The 19,443-nt window shown below is 40.9% G+C and overlaps 1 protein-coding gene across 3 annotated transcripts in view; it reads right to left on the minus strand.

Annotated features, from left to right (window-relative positions):
• Positions 1-465: 465 nt before the first annotated feature.
• Positions 466-19,443, minus strand: part of vps13b (vacuolar protein sorting 13 homolog B) — a 977,967-nt gene continuing 958,989 nt past the window's right edge. For 2 of the 3 annotated variants that reach the window (XM_043687667.2, XM_043687671.2), the window contains exons 57-62: positions 19,197-19,373; positions 12,923-13,093; positions 8,722-8,892; positions 7,035-7,137; positions 6,596-6,845; positions 778-1,422 (exon numbers count right to left, since the gene is read on the minus strand). In XM_043687667.2, coding sequence (XP_043543602.2) covers positions 1,174-1,422; positions 6,596-6,845; positions 7,035-7,137; positions 8,722-8,892; positions 12,923-13,093; positions 19,197-19,373 — 1,121 coding nt within the window. In that variant the 3' untranslated portion in view covers positions 778-1,173. Of the gene's footprint in view, positions 1,423-6,595; positions 6,846-7,034; positions 7,138-8,721; positions 8,893-12,922; positions 13,094-19,196; positions 19,374-19,443 lie in introns of all 3 variants that reach the window. The other variant, XM_043687669.2, reaches the window with a different exon arrangement.

Consider the following 19,443-nt stretch of genomic DNA (forward strand, 5'->3'; position numbering starts at 1 on the left):
ATGAAGGGTATGTAGGTTAGTTTGATCTTGAGCATGATAAAAGGCCGGCACAATATTGAGGGCCGAAGGGCCTCTACTGTGCTGCACTATGTTCTATATTGTACTTTAAGTCAAAGAATTATCATGTTATTATGAAAGCCTTTAAGGTTAATGCCGACAAACTTTATAGAAACTTCAAACAGTTCTTTTTTGGAATTCTCAGACACATTCCAAAATTTAAATAACATTATCGCTTGACGGCGCTACAGGCCTTAACCACCCATTATGAGCACTTGTGTCTACCCCTTAAAAAAAAATGCTGAGGGAATAAGGCCCTTACTCTATTAAAAATAGGATCCCTTTGAACTCAGCAATGGCCCTGTTGAATTCAGGTGTCCCAGTTATGGCAATTGAGAATCCCATCCCAAACCAACAAAAACAGGATTTGTTGTGACTTTGGGTTACCGGTGCGATTTTAAATACACTTTGGAGTCTCAATGATTGCAAAGCTCCAGCCTTGGTGGAAGTTAGAAGATGCATCGCAGAGATTTGGATGACCTTTAGCTTATGCAGCCTGTAAGATGGGAGCCCAGCAGGAGTAGGTGAGAGTACATGACAACATTCCGGAACACTTCATCAAGATTTTGACGCTGGTCTGGTATCAGATTTACCCATCAGGTGCACCAGGTTCTCACTCTCTCCATTTTGTTTGATTTATAACAAGCAGGAATCTGACTGTTTGTCCAACATATTAACCAGGAAGATTCCCCTCTGATATTTAGCTGCTCACCTGTCAAACTATTTTGCAAAAGAAAATGGCGTCTTGTAATTCTCTTCTTTAAAATTTATTTGCTTTTGATATTTTCACTTATATTAACAAATCTTTTGTTGAAGTAAGGATTACCAAATAGCAAAATCTCATTATTGACAGCACTTAACAAAGTTGCCTCAAAGCATTAGTGGCCAGATCCCTTTCAGTCAACATAGTATTTACACAGTTGATCTACAGTCAGTTTAGAGAAAGGCAAATTAACTAAATTAGGTAAACAAACTGACCAGGTTTACATTTGTTTTCACTGAAATTTCTTATGAAAAAGTTGTGCTGCACTTTAAGAGCTGACTAACAAGCTGTTTAGTTGAAAAAAGTCAGCATTTTTGTCCCTAAAAATACTTGTTATAGTTGCACATTTCCGACTAGTGAAATCCCTTTCGCAGTGCCTTGTTTTTCACCATAGAAAACTTGCTGACAAACACGCGTCCATAGTGGCTATCAACCAGGTACTGGTAAGTCTTGCTTCTGGAGGCAGGAGGATCAGCAATAACTACTTGAGAAGCCAGTTGCATCGCTGCGCTGCTGGGAACTATGTAGTGTGACGTTTTTGTAACATAATCCACCAGTCGATCATACTGTTGTTCAGAAAGTCTCTCTCGGATGCCATCTCCCTAGACAAGACAGAAAGAAACCGTGTCTACATTGATCAACCAATTCAATGGGTAAGCCAGGATACCTTCTATGCCAGCTCCTAGACTTACCCCTTAGGTTTACTGAAACTACTGTTTGATTATACATATGGGATCAGAGCGTACAGATGTACAGCATGTGAAGGATATCCTCCACGTGTTCATGCATTCCTCCCACATGATTCCGTCTGTTTCTACTGGAATTCTGTACTATTAATCTCTCTCTGATTAAACATTTTCCTTCAAGGCATCCATGTTATTTACCTCAACAATGTCATGCCAGCTTTACTGAGCTAAAAACTGCTCCAGGACCTTGGAGCTCCAACTCCCCTTGGACTTCCCTGAGCCCCAGTTTCACAGAATTCATGACTCAATTTCACATACAGTGAGCTAAGGTGCTCACCTGGTGCCTCTTCAGCTTCGGACTTGCCTTGCTGTGTGGTCCCAGGTTTCGGGATCACAAGATGTCATGAACATGAATGGGGATTAATCAAAAGCCAGGCTAAGGAAACTCTCCAGTGAAAGGTTCCCTCACAAGTTAAAACTTGGAAAGTAAGGACCAAGAAGGAAGATGATGGGGAATATTCCTTGTAGGTGTGAAGTAATCTATAAGTTGAGGGAAATGATTGGGCTGATTCAGATATAACTGGATCAGTGCCCTGAGAGAACTAACTTAGCGGACAAGTGCAGTTGCTGATAAAAAGGAGACATCCTGCCTTTTTTGCCTTTCACTTCCCCAAAACAGTCTTGCGTTCCTATAAAAATAATTCTAATCTCCATTTTAACAATTTTCCCTAGTTTACCACAAAATATAATGAGGCTGTTCTTGACTTTGGCTAATACCAATTCTGCCACTGTTCAATACATCTCCCAGTTTACATTTCCTTTGACCAGTTTGTAACAGAGAACTGAATCTATTTTCCCCTGTCAATTAAAGCCAGGATTAACTCCAGTATAGTAAAAAGGTGACATAAAAGGATAAAGTATCAATTTAAGTCCAATGAGAGGTTCAGATGAAACCTCTTCACGCAGCCAGTGGTAGACTGTTGCAATTACTACCACCCTTGAAGGAATGAAACTGAAACTCCTCTTGAGGGACACGGAGTTTATACTGAACATTGATGGGCAGCTAACAAATTCATAAAAATCTGTCTTGGCTGCATGTGTCATTTAATGTAGAGTTTGAGGTATGTTCAACCACAATTTTCATGTTAATTCATGTCAACCTCATGTTCATTCTGGATATTAGATTATTCCAATAAAATTTCTTTTCTTTGGTTAAAACCATGGAATCTTGCAGCTTTACTCTCTTAATAGTTACTGGGGATTTCAAATTTCATCTGCTTTAATAGAAGTTCCTGGTCCCTAACTGAACTGAAATAAAGCTGAGGGTTGCAGAAATCGAAATTAACAAATGGAAAATACACTGCCCATCTATTTGTTTAATATTCCCCCATAAGAACGTAAACAAAGACGATCGCTTTCCATAGTTATGAGCTTCTTGAGTGTTGTTTGAGCTGCACCTATCCAGGCAAGAGGGGAGTATTGTATCACGCTGCTGGCTTGTGACTTGTAGATGATGTACAGACTTTGGAGAGTCAGGAGGTGAGTTACTTGTCGCAGTATTCATAGTCTCTAACCTGCTCTTATAGCCGGTGGGTTTATGAGGCAAGTCCAGTTGAGTTTCTAGCTAATGGTAACCCCAAGGATGTTGATAGTGGGGCAGTCAATGATGGGTATCATTATTGAATGTCAAGGGGGTGTGGTTAGATTCCATCTTAATGGAAATGGTTATTGCCTGACATTTGTGTGCCATGAATGCTACTTGTCACTTGTCAGCCTAAGCCTGGATATTGTTTAGATCTTGTTGTATTTGAACATGGACTGCTTCAGTACCTGAGGAGTTGCGAATGGTGCTGAACATTATGCGGTCATCAACAAACATCCCCACTTCCGATTTTATGATGGAGGGAAGGTCATTGATGAAGCAGTTGAAAATGGTTGGATGCTACCCTAACAAACACTGGCACAGATGTGCTGGAACTGAGATGACTGGCCTCCAACACACTCAAACATCTTCCTATGTGTCTAGGAAGAGTCCAACTACCGGAGAGTTTGCCTGCTGATACCCATTGATCCCAGTTTTGCTCGGGCTCCTTGGTGCCACACTCGGTTAAATGCGGTCTTGATGTCGAGGACTATTACTCTCATCTCCCCTCTGGAATTCAGCTCTTTTGTCCATGTTTGTAATGAGGTTTGGAGCGGAGTGGCCCTGGCAGAATCCAAACTGGGCATCACTGAGCAGGTTATTGCTGAGCAGGTGCTGCTTGATAGCACAGTTGATGACACCTTCCAACACTTTACTGATGTTTGAAGGTAGACAGATGGGGCAGTAATTGGATATGATGGACTTATTCTGCTTTTTTGTGTACAAGACAATATTGGGCGATTTTCCACCTTGTCAGGTAGATGCCAGTAGTGTAACTCTACTGGAAGAGTTTGGCCAAGGGAGCAGAAAGTTCTGGAATACAAGTTGTCAGGACTATTGCTGGAATGTTTCAGAGCCATGCAGTGTCCAATACCTCCAACCATTTCTTGATATCACGTAGAATGAAATAAATTGGCTGAAGACCACTAGAGGAGCCTGAGATGGATCCACTCATACTTCTGGCTGAAGAATGCTGCAAATGCTTCAGTCTTATCTTTTGCACTGATGGGCTGGGCTCTTCCATTATTGAGGATGGGGATATTTGTGGTGCCTCCTCCTTCAGTGAATTGGTTAATTGTCTACCACCATTCACGACTGGATTTGATAGAACTGCAGAGCTTAGATATGATCCATTGGTCATGGGATCACTTAGCTTTGTCTGTCACTTTCTGCTTATGCTGTTTGGCATGCAAGTAGGCCTGTTTGGTAGCTTCACCAGATTGACACCTCATTTTCAGGTATGCCTGGTGCTGCCCCTAGCATGCCCTTCTGCACTCTCCACTGAACAAGGGGGTTAATCCCCCTGGCTTGACAGTCATGGTTGAGTGGGGAATATGTTGGACCATGAGGTTCCAGCTTGTTCTGAAATACAATTCTGTTGCTGTTGATGGCTCACAGCATCTCATGTCTGCCCAGTATAGAGTTGTTTGATCTGTTAAAATCCATCTCATTTAGCATGGTAATAATACCACACAACATGACGGAGAGTATTCTCAATGTAAAGGCTGGACTTTGCTTCCACAAGAACTGTCCAGTAGCCACTCTTACCGATACTGTCATGGACAGATGCGTCTGTAGCTGACAGATAGATAAGGATGAGTTCAAGTATGTTTTTCCCTCTTGTTGGTTCCATCACCACCTTCAGCAGACCCAGTCTAGCAGCTATGTCCTTTCGGACCCAACCAGCTCAATCAGTAGTGCTGCTGCCGAACCACTCTTGAGGTTGGACATTGAGGTTCTCTCATTCATAGTGCATTTTGTGCCCTTTTCACCCTCAGTGTTTCCTCCAGGTGTTGCTGAATGTGAAGGAGTACCATTCATCAGCCAAGGAGGGTGATACATGACAATCAGCAGGAGGTTTCCTTACCCATGTTTAACCTTAAGCCTTTAGGTGGTCTTGAGTCAATGTTGAGGATTCCCAGGGTATCTCCCTCCTGACTGTATACTGCTGTGTAACCACTTCTGCTGGGTCCATTTCCAGGGATGGTAATGGTGGTATTTGAAACATTGTCTGTAAAGTATGATTCCATTAATTTAACTATGCCAGGCTTGATAATTCTGTGAGACAACTCTCATAGTTTTGGTACTAGCCCCCAAATATTAATAAGGAGGACTCTGCAGGGTCAACAGGGCTGTTTCTGCAGTTATCTTTTCCGGTGTCTAAATTGAAGCCAGTGGTCCATCCGGTTTCATTTCTTTGTTGAGACCTCCTCGCGATTGATACAACTGAGTGGCTTGCTAGGCCATTTCAGAGGGCAGTTGAGAGCCTAGCACATTTGGAGTCACATGTTGGCCAGGCCAAGTGAAGATGGCAGAGTTCTTTCCCTGAAGGACATTAGTAAATCAGAAGGGTTTTCCCAACAATCGGCAATGGTTTCATGGTCATCAGTAATTCTTAAATTCAGACTTTTTTTTATTGAATTCAAGTTCCACCATCTGTGGGATTTGAACATGGGTCCCCAGAACATTTGCTGAGTTTCTGGATTGATAGTCTTGTTATAATACTGCAAGGCCATATCTCCACATTAATGCAACAGTTCAGTGGATCCCAAGCACCTCACCTCACTTTGCTCTTTTAAAAGATTTCTTAAAATTTTTTTGTCATCTCTCTTAGTATTACCTGATATAGCTTGGTGTCATACTTTGCTTTATAATGCTTCTTGAAGCACCCTGGGACTTCTGGCAAAGTTAAAGGTACTGTTAAATATTAGTTTTTGCAGTTATAAACAATGTGAATGGCAAAATAATGGGCAAGATATATCAATGAAAATAAGTTTAATTTCTTTTAATATGGGACTCAATAAATACAGAACTTGAATTTGTTAGTCAGCTGCTTTATAAAGTGACTCTAATTTAAGATTCAGGAGTCAGTTTTTGATTGTTAAAGTTTAATAAAGGGCCGGATTGTTATATTCTTGAAAGCACATTAGTATGTTTTGAGATTAAATTTACTGTTACAACAATTTCCCCTATAATTCAATGTTAGTAATTTGTTAGCCAATAGCAAGAGATAAAGTAGGAAAGAAACATTTAAAAATTACACTTCATGGGTTCATGTGGCAGTCCTCTGTTTGTAATTTTATTTTAAGCTGATTGAGCAGTGGAGAAAGGATTGTCATATGAGCAAATGTGTGCAAAACTCTATATTTTACAAAATGTTAATGTAGAGAACTGTCTTCAATTTGTGGAACAGACAAGGTCATTATTCAAAATTTGTGTTGGCTGACACCAGGGATATGGCTCTTAGCAAACAGGATATCTTGTGTTAATATGAATGAAAGACTTGTCTGAATGTCCAACTGTAGAAATATAGAGATTTATGATTTAAAAATTGTGGCTGTTGGGAAATGTTTCTCGAAGGATAAATAGGCTGCGTTTAACAGGGTTCAAAAGCATCCATTTCCTACAACCGGTTCCAATTCAGTTGTAGAAAGGCTAGCGCCTTACCTCTGCGTCATATGATACCCTCTGTTGCTTGAGCACAACCTGCAGCAAGTTCTCTTTCTTTGGATCCAGTCTGCACTCGATCTCAGTGACTGGGAATGCCTGTTGCTGTGTGTCTTCACTGACACTGACCACAAACAATACCTCAGAAGTGAGCAGCAAGCAACCTTCATACTCCTGGCCAGAGTTGCTCACGATAACCACATCCAAGGCCATAAAGACTTCAGGCCTGCCCAAAGACTGAAGCATTTTCCTGTCGGAGGCAAAATGTTGAACAGATACCATTAATTTCTCTTTTTTTTATTTAAAATTCCAGAACTGAAACATTTCATGTTAGAAACAAACCTTTCCAAGATAAATGACCTGTTAGTTTGATACAAAGCCAGAGCAATGTAATGAATAATGCCATCATAAAAGTGACTGACTGCCAGAATACTCTTACCAGACATATTTGACGTGGCTGTTTGGGGCCTGGTCAGTCTGTTGCTCAGTGGGGTGAAACCTTTGCTTGGGAAGTTGAGAAAGTCCAGCACCATGTAAAATACCTAGAACAATAAAGACAAGATTCTTACTCCTACTAAACCAGCAGCTACACGGTGCTGAAATGATGTAATGTGTTTGGAACAGATTGATAGGGATATTCATCTCTTTAACTGCAATTATGTAAAAGGCAGAGCTATATAACAGTGTCGAAAATTAAGATATTTTAAGTTAGTCTCATAAACACGAAGGGAAAGTGCTGGTTCGGTCTAAATAATAGAACCAGTATTCCGCTTGAAACTAATGCAGAACAATGGACAATTTCTATATACGATAACTATATTAGCTCAACATTCAAGTATGATAATTTCCATTGGATAGTGTTTCGGAGCAGCATCGTTACGAGAAACAAACTCTCTTCCCAAATAAAATGTATCCATTACTTATTATAGTTGCAAGCTAATCTTTAAGCTAAATCAACAGAATTGCACCATTAAACTAAATAAAAAACATAAGTTTAGTATTCAAAACACATGTGGGGGCTGAGTCTTATGCAGAGAGTGAGGCTTTTCTCCCTCCATCGTCAGAGAGGCTCAGCGCTCCAGGTTATATCAGTCTGTGAGTAGACATGTCAGAGTGTTCAGAATGCTCAACTCTGGAGCCAGAAAGTTGAGGGTTTGAGTTACACTCCAAGGTTTGAGACAAAATATCAGGACTGCCATTCCAGTGCTATACTAAGGGACCACATCCCAGGAGAGGAAGCCAGTGAACGACTGAACCATCTTTTCATTTGCTGATGTTTAAATGGTACACAGCAACACTTTTATCATCCTGTAGACCCTTACTTATTGCATTTCCTGTGCCAGTGATAGCTGGACTTAGCCATTACTTAGCGTGCCCTATCGAGGTAACGATATGAAGACAGCACAAGCTCACATCTGGAAATGTGGAACAGTGTTAAGGTTAGACAGTGACTTCTTATAGAGGGATTAGCATACAATAGTAAAGAAGTCTCATGACAATTATAAAGGGTACTGCTGAGTACTGGAGTACTGCTAGCACCTTTGTTACTTTACCTGAGGAAGGACATTACTTGCATTACAGGGACACCAACAAGGTTCACTGGACTAGTTCCAATAGGGGATTGTCTTATGAGGAGAGACTGAGTTGGCCTTAATTCCCTGGAGTTCAGAAGAATGAGAGGTGATCACATTGAAACATGAAAAATTCTAAAGAGGTTTCACAGGGGTAGTAGCTGAGAAAATGATCCTCTAGGTGGGAATCTACAAAATTGTGTCACAGTCCCAGACTAAGCAGCCGGTTATTTAAGACTTAAAATTGAGAAATTTCTTCACTCAAGAGTGGAATGGTTCGGCAGAATTCTCCTCCTATAAAGTAGCTGTTGGTTATGTTAAGGCAAATTACTGAATGTAGAAATTGTAAGGAATATTGGAGAATTCAGCAAGGTGGAACTCAGCAGAAGATCAGCCATGATCTTGTTAAATGGCGGAGCAGACTAGAAGGGCCAAATGGCTTGAACCTACTTCTGTTCTTTTGCTTCTGATGCTTTGTTGTTACTAACAGAGTGTCGTGTTCGTGAAAACGTTTGGTAAAGCGTGAAATCGTCTGTTCAGACGTGTTATACTTGCCATAACCAGTTTGCGAAACCAGCTCAGCTGCCCCTCCAATTGGCTTGGTAAAAACTCCCACAATGCCTTTGCCCACACCAGAAATTACATCTTTGGCTTTGCGTCCAGCTGAAACCTCTACTGTCTTCTGGAAATTCTGCATCGGTTGATCCACGATACCAGCAATGGCACCTGGGAATATCAGACAGAATTGATACAGTGTCCAAATCTTTATTCTGCTCAAAACAAAATATCTTGGCAGCCTCTGTCTGCCACCATCTTTGATATTATTCCTTTGGTTGTGAGAGATAGATTCTTTGAGCCAGAAATACCGATACTTTACTACCAATTCCGCTTTTTATCATCACAGAAAAGACATTTGGCAGGGCCAAATAGCTTCATGGAATTATACAGCAGAGAAAGAGGCCATTGGGCCCACTGGATCTGTGCTATCCCTTCAAAAGAGCAATCAAGCCCAATCCCTTAGACTTGCACCATAGTCCTGCAAAATGTTAGTTTTAAATGCAAATCCACTTACATTTTGCAAGTTACCCTTGAATCGGTTTCCACAATTTGCAACAGGCATACGTTTATAATATTGCTCCCACCCCAATTACTTAACCTCTTCCTCACACAGAGGGCATGTAATGGATTTTCTGAAACCTGGGAAATTCATACAGAATTGTAGATTCATACAGTACAAAAGGTGGCCCAGGTAGCTGTGTTATTCCATCAGTCCCTGCGGCCCCTCTCCTTCCCTTGTGTGCTACATAGTTTCCACCTTTAAAAGTATTTATTCAATACTTTGAAAAAATTACCATAATAACCACTTCCACCACCTTTTCAGGTGGTGCATTCCAGATCACAACAGGTTTGCTGCTTCAAAATTCTGACCTCCCCTCTTGCTCTAAACTGTGTCCTCTGGTTACTGACACTCTGTTCAGTGCATATAGCCTCTCCATAGTTACCTTATTAACAAGAATCTGCACACTTCTATCACATTTCTCTATAACCTTCTCCACTTTAAAAAATAACTTCTTCTACTAATGATTTTTATATTAAAATTTGTTGATGTGTGTTCACTTTTCTCCATCACTATAAATTCTTATGTCTGCATTTACAATGGAAAATTGCAGATTAATTCACTCATTACAGTTCTTTAGCCTGAAATGTGGTAAAGCCTCTGTATCTTCATTTAATTCCAGTTGTCTCCTTCCCAAGTTGTAATACTACATACTTGTTACATAACTATTATCCACACAAGTATACAATCAACACAAAGGATTAAATGAATGCCTGGCAGTAATTTTAACTTAACCCTGCTCTATTATGATGCCATTTCACTTTTCACTAATTCACTGCGCAAATTGGGTAGTGAATCAGTCAGGAGGAGATAAATCGAGTGGCTATTCAAAGTGTTATGAGTGTCCCATTGCACAGGTTGTTAAAATTACTCCCATAAAATAACAAGCTTACAACAATACACGCTGGCCTAATTAGAATCCATTGAAATCTACAGAATCCCTACAGTGTGGAAAAAGGCCATTCAGCCCTGTGATTCCACAGTGAACCCCCTAAAGTGCATCCTACCCAGACCCATCCCCCAATCCTATCCCTGTAACCCTGCATTTTTCAAGGCTAATGCACCTAGCCTGCACATCCCTAGACACTATTGGTAATTTAGCATGGCCAATCCACTTAACTTGCACATCTTTGGACTATGGGAGGAAACTGGAGCACCCAGCGGATACCCAAGCACATGTGGGGAGAACATACAAACTCCACACAGCCAGTTGCCTGAGGCTGGAATTGAACCCGGTGCCTGATGCTGTGAGACAGCAGTGGTAACCACTGAGCCAGTGTTCTGCCCACCACTGAGCCACCATGCCATCCATAATTATTGCTTCTCTCTGGCATTCTATTCTATTACATCTAAAGATGGCTTTGGCTCCCTACAAATATCGTCACTGGAGATCGTATATTGAAAAATCTGCAATAAATATAAAGACAGTACCCAGAGCAATAGACCAAGGCTTGTAATTTAATCCCATGCCAACAGAAGACAAGATTAGCTCAGCAGCAGGAAGCGAATGGTAATAGTCGATGAGTATTTATCAGTGGGGTTCTACAGGGTTCAGCACTCTGTCCCTTGCTGGATATGTCACGTATTAATGATTTAGACTCAAGTGTTTGAATGGTTGGTTGTGGAGCTCAGTAATATGGAGCTCAGTTATATGGTTGACAGTGAGTGGGATAGCTGCTTGCTGCAGGAAGCAATTGCTGGAACGATCAGATGGGTAGAAAAGTGGCAAATGAAGTGCAATCTGGACAAGTGTGAGGTAACACATTTGTGGAGGGCAAGGAAGAATAAATACTAGAATACTGGGAAACAGACAGACCTCGGAAGGCACATCCACAGATCTTTTCAGATAGCAGCACAGGTAGTTAGAAAGACATTCCCATTCTTTCCTTTCTTAGGCAAAGTATAGAATAATAGGGATGATATGCTAAAACTATATAAGACATTGAGTTAGCTCTAGCTATAGTGTAACCAATGATCATTTTGCAGAAAATGTGTAATTGGGCTACAGATGGTCCAGAGATTTGCCAGGCCATTTCCATGACAGAAGAATTTTAACCATGAGGAAAGACTAAACAGACTGGAGTTGTTTCCATGCAAGAGAAGCAGCTGAGGGAAGATCTAGTTAAGGTGTATAAAATTATGGGAGGACTCAATATTTCCAACAGTAGAGGGGTGAGTAGGAGGTACAGATTTAAAGTCACTGCAAGTAGAGGTGGAAGTGAGTTGAGGAGAGGTTTTTTTCACTCCAAGCATGGACATATGTTGAGGGTACACTGCCTGAAATGGCAACAAAAGCTGCAAACTTTATGGCAACTTATAAATAAAATTTTAGAACGTGCTCTTGAAGTGTTGTAACTTATAGGGCTACAAACCAAGAACTGACCAGAAGGATTAGGCTGGTCAGCACTTTCCCAGTTGGCACAGACAGGAGGGGCTGAACGCTCCTGTGTTGTACCTTTCTAATGTTTGCTGTGTTCGAGAAGGTAATTCGATTTTATTCCACACTCACATTCTGTTATTATAAAATCGATGCGAACAAACTATGGTGCTTTTTATTATAACTTATTATTCAATCCTATCCTATTTATTCACATGGAACACTTTTATTCAAGGTCAGGTTTCCTATTTCCATAGAATCTTATTTGATGTACATAGTGCTCAGTTGCATAACTTTGCAGTCCACATTCTCATTTGCATCCCAGCACATACCAGTCCATTCAAGAATTCAGGATACTTTAATGTCTCATTTTTTTAATACCTCCTAGTCTAGACAGCCTAAATATCATAGTGAGTTTCTTTGACTGCCTGAACTGCCCATTATCAAAATAAATTAGTACAATACCATTCTCTCTATGTAATGACCATGTCTGAAGAACACAGAGGAAATCAGCTTTATATTTTACCAAACTAATGAGGATGGGAAAAACTTACCACAGGAAGAATTCAAATAAACAATGGGAAAGGATTGAGAGAGCTTCATATAAAATTGTCTGCCCCCTGCTGATCACCACCCCACCCAAAGTAAAACAAAACAAAAATCAAATGTTAATTGTGGTTGAAGAAGACTTTTTGCAAAATAGATTTTGATGCAGAAGACTTTTCTAATAAAAATGAACAACACCAGTGCTTTTCCCAGATAAACTATCCTGTGGGCACAACACATGCCACACCTTGCTGCACACCACAATCATGTAAATCTACTTTGTAGCTAAATCAAGAGAATAGGACTGTAATATCTTATTGAGATTAATTGATTCATTCCCCTGAAGCAAGCAGAATCATTTCAGGGTAGGCTGGGGTCTGGTATCCTTCATTATGAACTGATTTTCTACAAGGTTTATACAAAACTTAAAACTGTGTAAACATAGCTGAAGTGCTTCAACATAAATGGTCGACACATCGTAGACACATTTACAGTCATCAATAACGGAACATACATTAAAGAGCCATCAGTGAAACACAGTCTGTTTTATAATGCATGGTCTTCAGTGATGGGGTTATTAGCCCTCTAATATTGTACAGATTCAAAAATGGTGCACACATGTGGTATGGAGCCCTAGCTCCAGAATTTACTGTGATGAGCTCGAGGTTTACCTTTAAACTTTAGATTTATGATCAAACTGGTTAATATTGCCATACCCAGCAGACTGAGTCCCAGCCGGGACAATCCCTGACGTAGACCTTCCCCCAGGTTGTCTGGAAGTTGCCTTCGCCATTCCTCTTGTCGATTATAGTGCTCTTCATCCAGAGAGAGTCGATCCATGTTCCGAGCTAAACTCGTAGCCAGATTAGTGATTGATGTCAGGGTACCTGAACAGAAATGCAGGAAACAGTGACTCAGCATGGAGGTGTTTTTTTTAACTATGTAGTTAGGACATAAGAAGTGCCATCATACAATTTTGAACAAAAGCAGGTGAGTTATCACCTGTGTCTGGTCAATATTCATTCTTCAATCAACATCATAAAAGTGAATGATCTGGACATCACGGTGATATTGCGCTCTGTGCAAATTGCTGCTTTGCTTTCTATATTAGAACAGGACCTCCACTTCAACAGCATATTATTGACATTAAAACGCTTTGGGACATCCAGAGGTTGAGAAAAAAAATCTGATAGAAATACAAATTTTCATTGAAAACAAATCTTACTTACACAGTGAATCAAGAATATGATCTTGATCCATCTTACATTGACTATACTGCAAAAGTACTTCATTGGCTTTGGAACAGCCTTACATTGTAGAAGGTGCTAAACCATGATGTCTGATCATTAACATGTTGACCCTCACGCTAACTCCACACTTCCACACTAATCAGAAATCTTTAGTAGTCAGTGGCAGGAGGAATCAGTGAACCAGACTGTATGGATGCAAGGTAAAATTGACTGGAAAACTAAAGGGGAAACAGATAGATTTGGTTTTGCTTTACCCAGAGTTATTAAGATGTGCAATGCATTGAAAAGGTGGTGGAAGCATTAATATTAACAACAATTAAGACAGAAATAACAATATTTGAATGGGAAAGATAGTAAGGCTTTGGGGTTAGGAGAAGGGAATTTAATCCAATTTAGTCCTCTCAAAAAGCTTGTGCAGGCATACTGAGTTGAAAGGCAAAGAGTGTGGTGCTGGAAAGGCACAGTCGGTCAGGCAGCATCCAAGGAGCAGGAGAATCGACTTTTCAAGAATAAGCCCTTCATCAGGATTCCTCCAATTCCTGATGAAGTGCCTATGCTCGAAACGTTGATTCTCCTACTCCTCAGATGCTGCCTTACCTGCTGTGCTTTTCCAACACACACTCTTCGACTTTAATCTCCAGCATGTGCAGTCCTCACTTTCTCCATACTGAGTTCTGTATGATGTCCGATGGTCAGCGTGGCTGTCATCTCATTTATACCTACTCTTCGCATGCATCATGAAGTGATACTGTTTCCTCGAAAGAATACCAATCTGAACTACAATTGCATCATGTACAACTCGGAAAAATTTCCAGTTTTCTTGGTTAACTTTAACCATACAGTGTGACGTCGAATAACCAGCATATTACACTAAGAAAATGATTGATAACCAATGCTTAAACATAAAAGTTCACAACTCACATCAAACGTATATCCCAGGGAGGAAGGAGGATTCTAGGAAATGGATAAACCAACCACAGTTAACCAAGCAAGTTAGGAATAGTGTCCAATTAAAAGAAAAAACATTCAATGTGCAAGATGAATGATAAATCAGAGGATTGGGAATGTTGTAAAAACCAAAAGATGGAGGGAGAAAATAAACTTCGAGTAATTTCATAATTAATATTAAGAACAAATGATTGCAAGAGCTTCTTTGAATATATTACAAAGAAAAAGAAAAGCCAAAGTGAATTTAGAGTCCCCTTCAAGATTGCAGCTGGGGAAATAATTGTAGGGAGCCAGGAAACAGCAGAGGAGTTGAACAAATACTTTACGTCAGTCATCAGAGCCGAATATACTAATACCGTTTCAAAAATATCGGAATATTCATGGGGCTAAAGTGCAGCAGGAATCAATGCAACAGCTAACAATGGAGAAAAAGTACTAGGGAAAGTAACAGGGTGAATCTCTTGGCTGATGAGTTACATGCTGTGAGGGTAAGCCAACCCATAATATAAAAGAAGATTGCAAGAACTTTTTTTGAGATATATAGAAAGTAACAGAGAGGCAAGAATGGACTGCTGGAAAATGAGGCTAGAGAAGTAGTAATGGGGAACAATCAAATAGCGGAAGAACTGAATAGATACTTAGCATCAGTTTTCATAGGGGAAGACACCAGTAGTATACCAGAACTTCAAGAGACTGAGGAGCAGAGATAAGTGCAGTGGCCATCACTAAAAAGGTGCTGGGGAAGTTGAAAGATCTGAAGGCGAATAAATGACCGGGACCAGATGGACTACACTCTAGAATTCGTAAGGAGATAGCTGAGGAGACTGTGAAGGCATTGGTGGTGATCTTTCAGAGGACTGGAAAATTGCCAATGTAACACTCCTGTTTAAGATGGAAGGGAAGCAGAAGATGGGAAATTACAGGCCAATTAACCTGACCTTGGTCATCCGTACAATTTTAGAGTTCATTGATACTTGGAAGTGCCTGGTAAATAGGGCTGAGTCATCATGGCTTCGTCAAAGGGAGGTCATGCCTGACAAATCTGCTAGAATTCTTTGAGGAAGTAATGAGCAGGTTAGACAAAGGACAGCCAGTGAAAATGATCTATTTGGATTTTCAGAAGGTCTTTGACAAGGTGTGGACAAGAGGTTGCTAAATAAGATATGAGCCACGAGTGTTAGGACCAAGGTACTAGCATGGATAGAGGATTGGCTGACTGGCAGAAGGGAGAGGGGATGAAAAAGGGGTCATTTTCAGGATTGTGATTACTGGAGTTCTGTAGGAGCCAGTGCTGGGATCACAAATATTCATGTTATACATTAACTATCTGGATGAAGGAACTGAGGGCATTGTTGCAGATGATACAAAAGTAGGTAGAGGGACAGGTAATGTTGAGGAAACAAGAAGGTTACAGAAGGAATTGGACAGGCTAGGAGAGTGGGCAAAGAAGTGGCAGATGGAATACAATATGGGAATGAATTCTGAAGCACAAAGGGACTTGGAAGTCTTATTTCAGGATTCACTTAAGGTTAACATGCAGGTTCAGTTGGCAATTAGGAAGGCAAATTCAGTGTTAGCATTCATTTTGAGTGGTAAATTCAGGGATGTACTGCTGAGGCTGTATACGGCTGTGGTCAGGCTGCCTTTGGAATACTGTGAGCAGTTTTGGGCCCCGTATCTAAGGAAGGACGTGCCGGCTTTTGAGGGGGTCCACAGGAGGTTTACAGTACTGATGCTGGGATGAAGGGCTTGTCCTGCAAGCAAGGGTTGAGGACTCTGGTCTGAACTTAAGAGTTGGGATCTTTCAGGAATATATGGAGTTGGGGAGTTTCAGAGGAATGGAAAATTACCAATGTAACGCTCCTGTTTAAGACGGAAGGAAGGCAGAAGACGTAGAATTATAGGCCAGTTAACCTCACCTTGGTCATAATAAGATTTTAAGAGTCCATGATGAACAGGAGATCTGTTTGAAACTTACAGAATACTAAGAGGTCTGTATAGAGTGGCTGTGGAGAAGATGTTTCCACTATTTGGAGAAGTAGGACTTGAGGGCACAGCCTCGGAGTGAAGAGATAACCCTGTGAACTTTAGAACTGAGATGAGGAGAAATTTATTCAGCCAGAAAGTGGTGAATCCATGGAATTCAGTGTCACAGAAGAATGTGCAGGCCAAATCATTCAGTGTATTTAAGACAAAGATAGACAGCTTCTTGATTGGTAAGGGAATCAAATGTTATGGGGGGAAGGCAGGAATTGAGAAACCATGATCGAATGGCACAGCAGACTCGATGGGCTGAATGGTCTAATTCTACACCCATATCTTATAGTTGTATCCTGCAAGTATTGGCCTTGCAATGAAAGAAATAAATAAAGATGCTGTCTGGGAGCCCAATGATTTATACAAGGTGACAGTCCAGATGCAGATCTTCTCAATGTGCAGGCAAGTGGTGAGAATGAACTAAGAAGTAATGAGGAGTCTGCATAGAGTTTAGACAGGGATATAGAGAATCACAGAGTCTAGAGTGCAGAAAGAACACATTCAGCCTATTGAGTCTGAAGAGCATCCCATCCAGACATTCTATTACCATGCCTAACCCACCTAACCTGGATGATCAGGTAATTTAACATGGCCAATCCACTTAACCTGTACATCTTTGGACTGTAGGAGGAAATTGGAGCAGCCTGCAAACTCCATGCAGACAGTTACTGGAGGCTGGAGTCAAACCTGGGTCCCTGGTGCTATCAGGCAGTGATGCTAAGCATTGAGCCACCGTGACATTGACAGATTAAGTGAATGAGCAGAAATTTAAGAGGCAGCATATAACAGAGTAAATGTGAGGTTTAGCAAGAAGAATACATGAGTTTGGTATTATTTAAGTGGAGAACACACAGGAATCGGCGGGGGGGGGGGTCCTTGTGCATGAATCACAAAAAGCTAGCATCCAAGTTAGAAGGTTGTAGGGAAAGCAAATGGAATGTTGGTCTTTAATTCAAAGTGAATAAAAATAGGAATAGTTTGGCAAAACTATACAGTGCTCTGGTCAGACCACAGCTGGAATACTGTGAACAGTTTTGATCTCCTTATCCAATCGATAAGGAAAGATGTATTGACATTGGAGGCATTTAAGAAGGTTCACAAGGTTGATCCTGCTATGGAGGGATATACTGATGACAAGAGGAAATTCAGTATGTACTCGTTGGAGTTCAGAAACATATAGGATTCTGAGGAGACTTGACAGGGTAGCTGCTGAGAGGTTGTTTACTCTTGTGGGAGTGTCTAAGACCATGAGCATAATTTCAGTACAAGGGGTTGCCCATTTAAGACACAGATGAGAATGAATTTCTTCCTTCAAAGGGTAATCAATCTGTGGAACTTCAGGCTGGGTCATTAAGTATATTCAAGGCTGAAAAAGTGACAGATTTTCAATTGTTAAGGGAATCAAGGGTTGTCAAAGAAAAGACAGGAAAATGGAGTTGAGGGTTATCAGAGCAGCCATGAACTCTCAGAACGGCATAGCAGACTCAAATGGCCTACCTTTACTCCTACATCTTACTGAGTTTACACTAAGTTACATAGCTGCTATAAAATACCATGGAAGTTTGGAACAGGGGATACGATGAACCATTGGGGATGGGTAGATACACATAGACTGGCATAAGGCATGCGAGGCCACGAGATGGGTTAGGTTGCACACAGAGAGTGTGAGGAACGGTGGGAGTGGGTTATGAGGTGGCACAGGTTAACGTGGCTGGGTCAAAGAGAGATTATGAGATGAAAGGCTGAAAGAACTGCTTTTTTTTGTCTTCTTGCTGGAACAAACACTGGAGCACAAAGATCAGTGTTTTATACAGACATCCTACACACTGGCAGACTGTTGCTGCCTCCAGGTTTCGGGAAGGGGGGGGGGCCAACACAGGAGGCTAAATCCAGATTACAATTTACATTCCTTTGTTCTTCAAATATGGAAATTTCTAATGCACATTACTTTCAAAAATTATTCCAAAATCCACCCATTTTTCCTCAGCTTAGTTTCGCCCGAGTACTTTATCCAAGCATTGAAGATTAAGGGACAATCTCATTAAAGTGTTTAAAATCAGGGCAGGAATTGATGAAACAGATGTAGCAAGACTATTTCCTCAGTGGGAGAGCCCAGGACAAGGGGGCACAACCTTAGAGTTGGAGCTAAACCACGTAGGTGCGATACCAAGAAGCAACTCGATCCAGGTGACAACTGAAAGGTGCAGCTCTCCAAAATTTCAAAATTGAGATCGAGGAATGTATTCCTGGTAAAGGGTACTTATGAGGAGAAAGGGAATGAAGTCGAGTAGATGGAGTTAGAATATGGATCAGCCACAATCTCATAGAATGGTGGATTGAGCTTGAAGTACAGAATGTTCTCCTTCTCATCCATTCCCCCCTCCTTCTTGTGACAGGGTGGTGTGCCTTGCTGTTATTATGTAAAGGTATACAATTGCTAGAGGACAATCTTTTTATGGCTCTTGAACAGAGAGGGTAAGCCAGCGTCATTTCCTTCATAACAGAAAACATGTTAGCATGTCAAAAACTATAAGAATTGATGACTCATTTTATAAGATGCACTTTTCTTGAATCATGATCATGTCCATTTCAGAAGCCTGCCCAGTTTGGCTTTCTTCATTTGCCCAAAGGGTCCAGCAGAAGTTCCTACTTTCTCATTTCTGAGGCAATACTGCAAGATATCAAAGTATGAGGCTGCCACATGTATCAAATTAGAATGTGGCCTTTAAATGAAAGCAAGAAAAATAATATTTACCTTTCGAAATATGTTTTACAAATGAAGTTGTTCCCCTGGAGACTCCACTGACGAAAGCACCGGGACCACGGGTCAGTCCCTCATATGGGAGTCTGAAGAAATCTGCTATCCCATTACCTATACTTCGCACCAAATTCGCAGGGCTTCCAAGAATTTCCAGAGATCCAACAACCCAACCTGTGGATTATAAACCAAAAAAGTCAATGACAGGTGGCCGCACATATTAGAACGCTTTCTTAGCTCAAAT

This window comes from Chiloscyllium plagiosum, unplaced genomic scaffold, assembly GCF_037043375.1.
Source record: "Chiloscyllium plagiosum isolate Xiang-an unplaced genomic scaffold, Cpla_swu_hap1 HiC_scaffold_4, whole genome shotgun sequence".
Classification (NCBI taxonomy): domain Eukaryota; kingdom Metazoa; phylum Chordata; class Chondrichthyes; order Orectolobiformes; family Hemiscylliidae; genus Chiloscyllium; species Chiloscyllium plagiosum.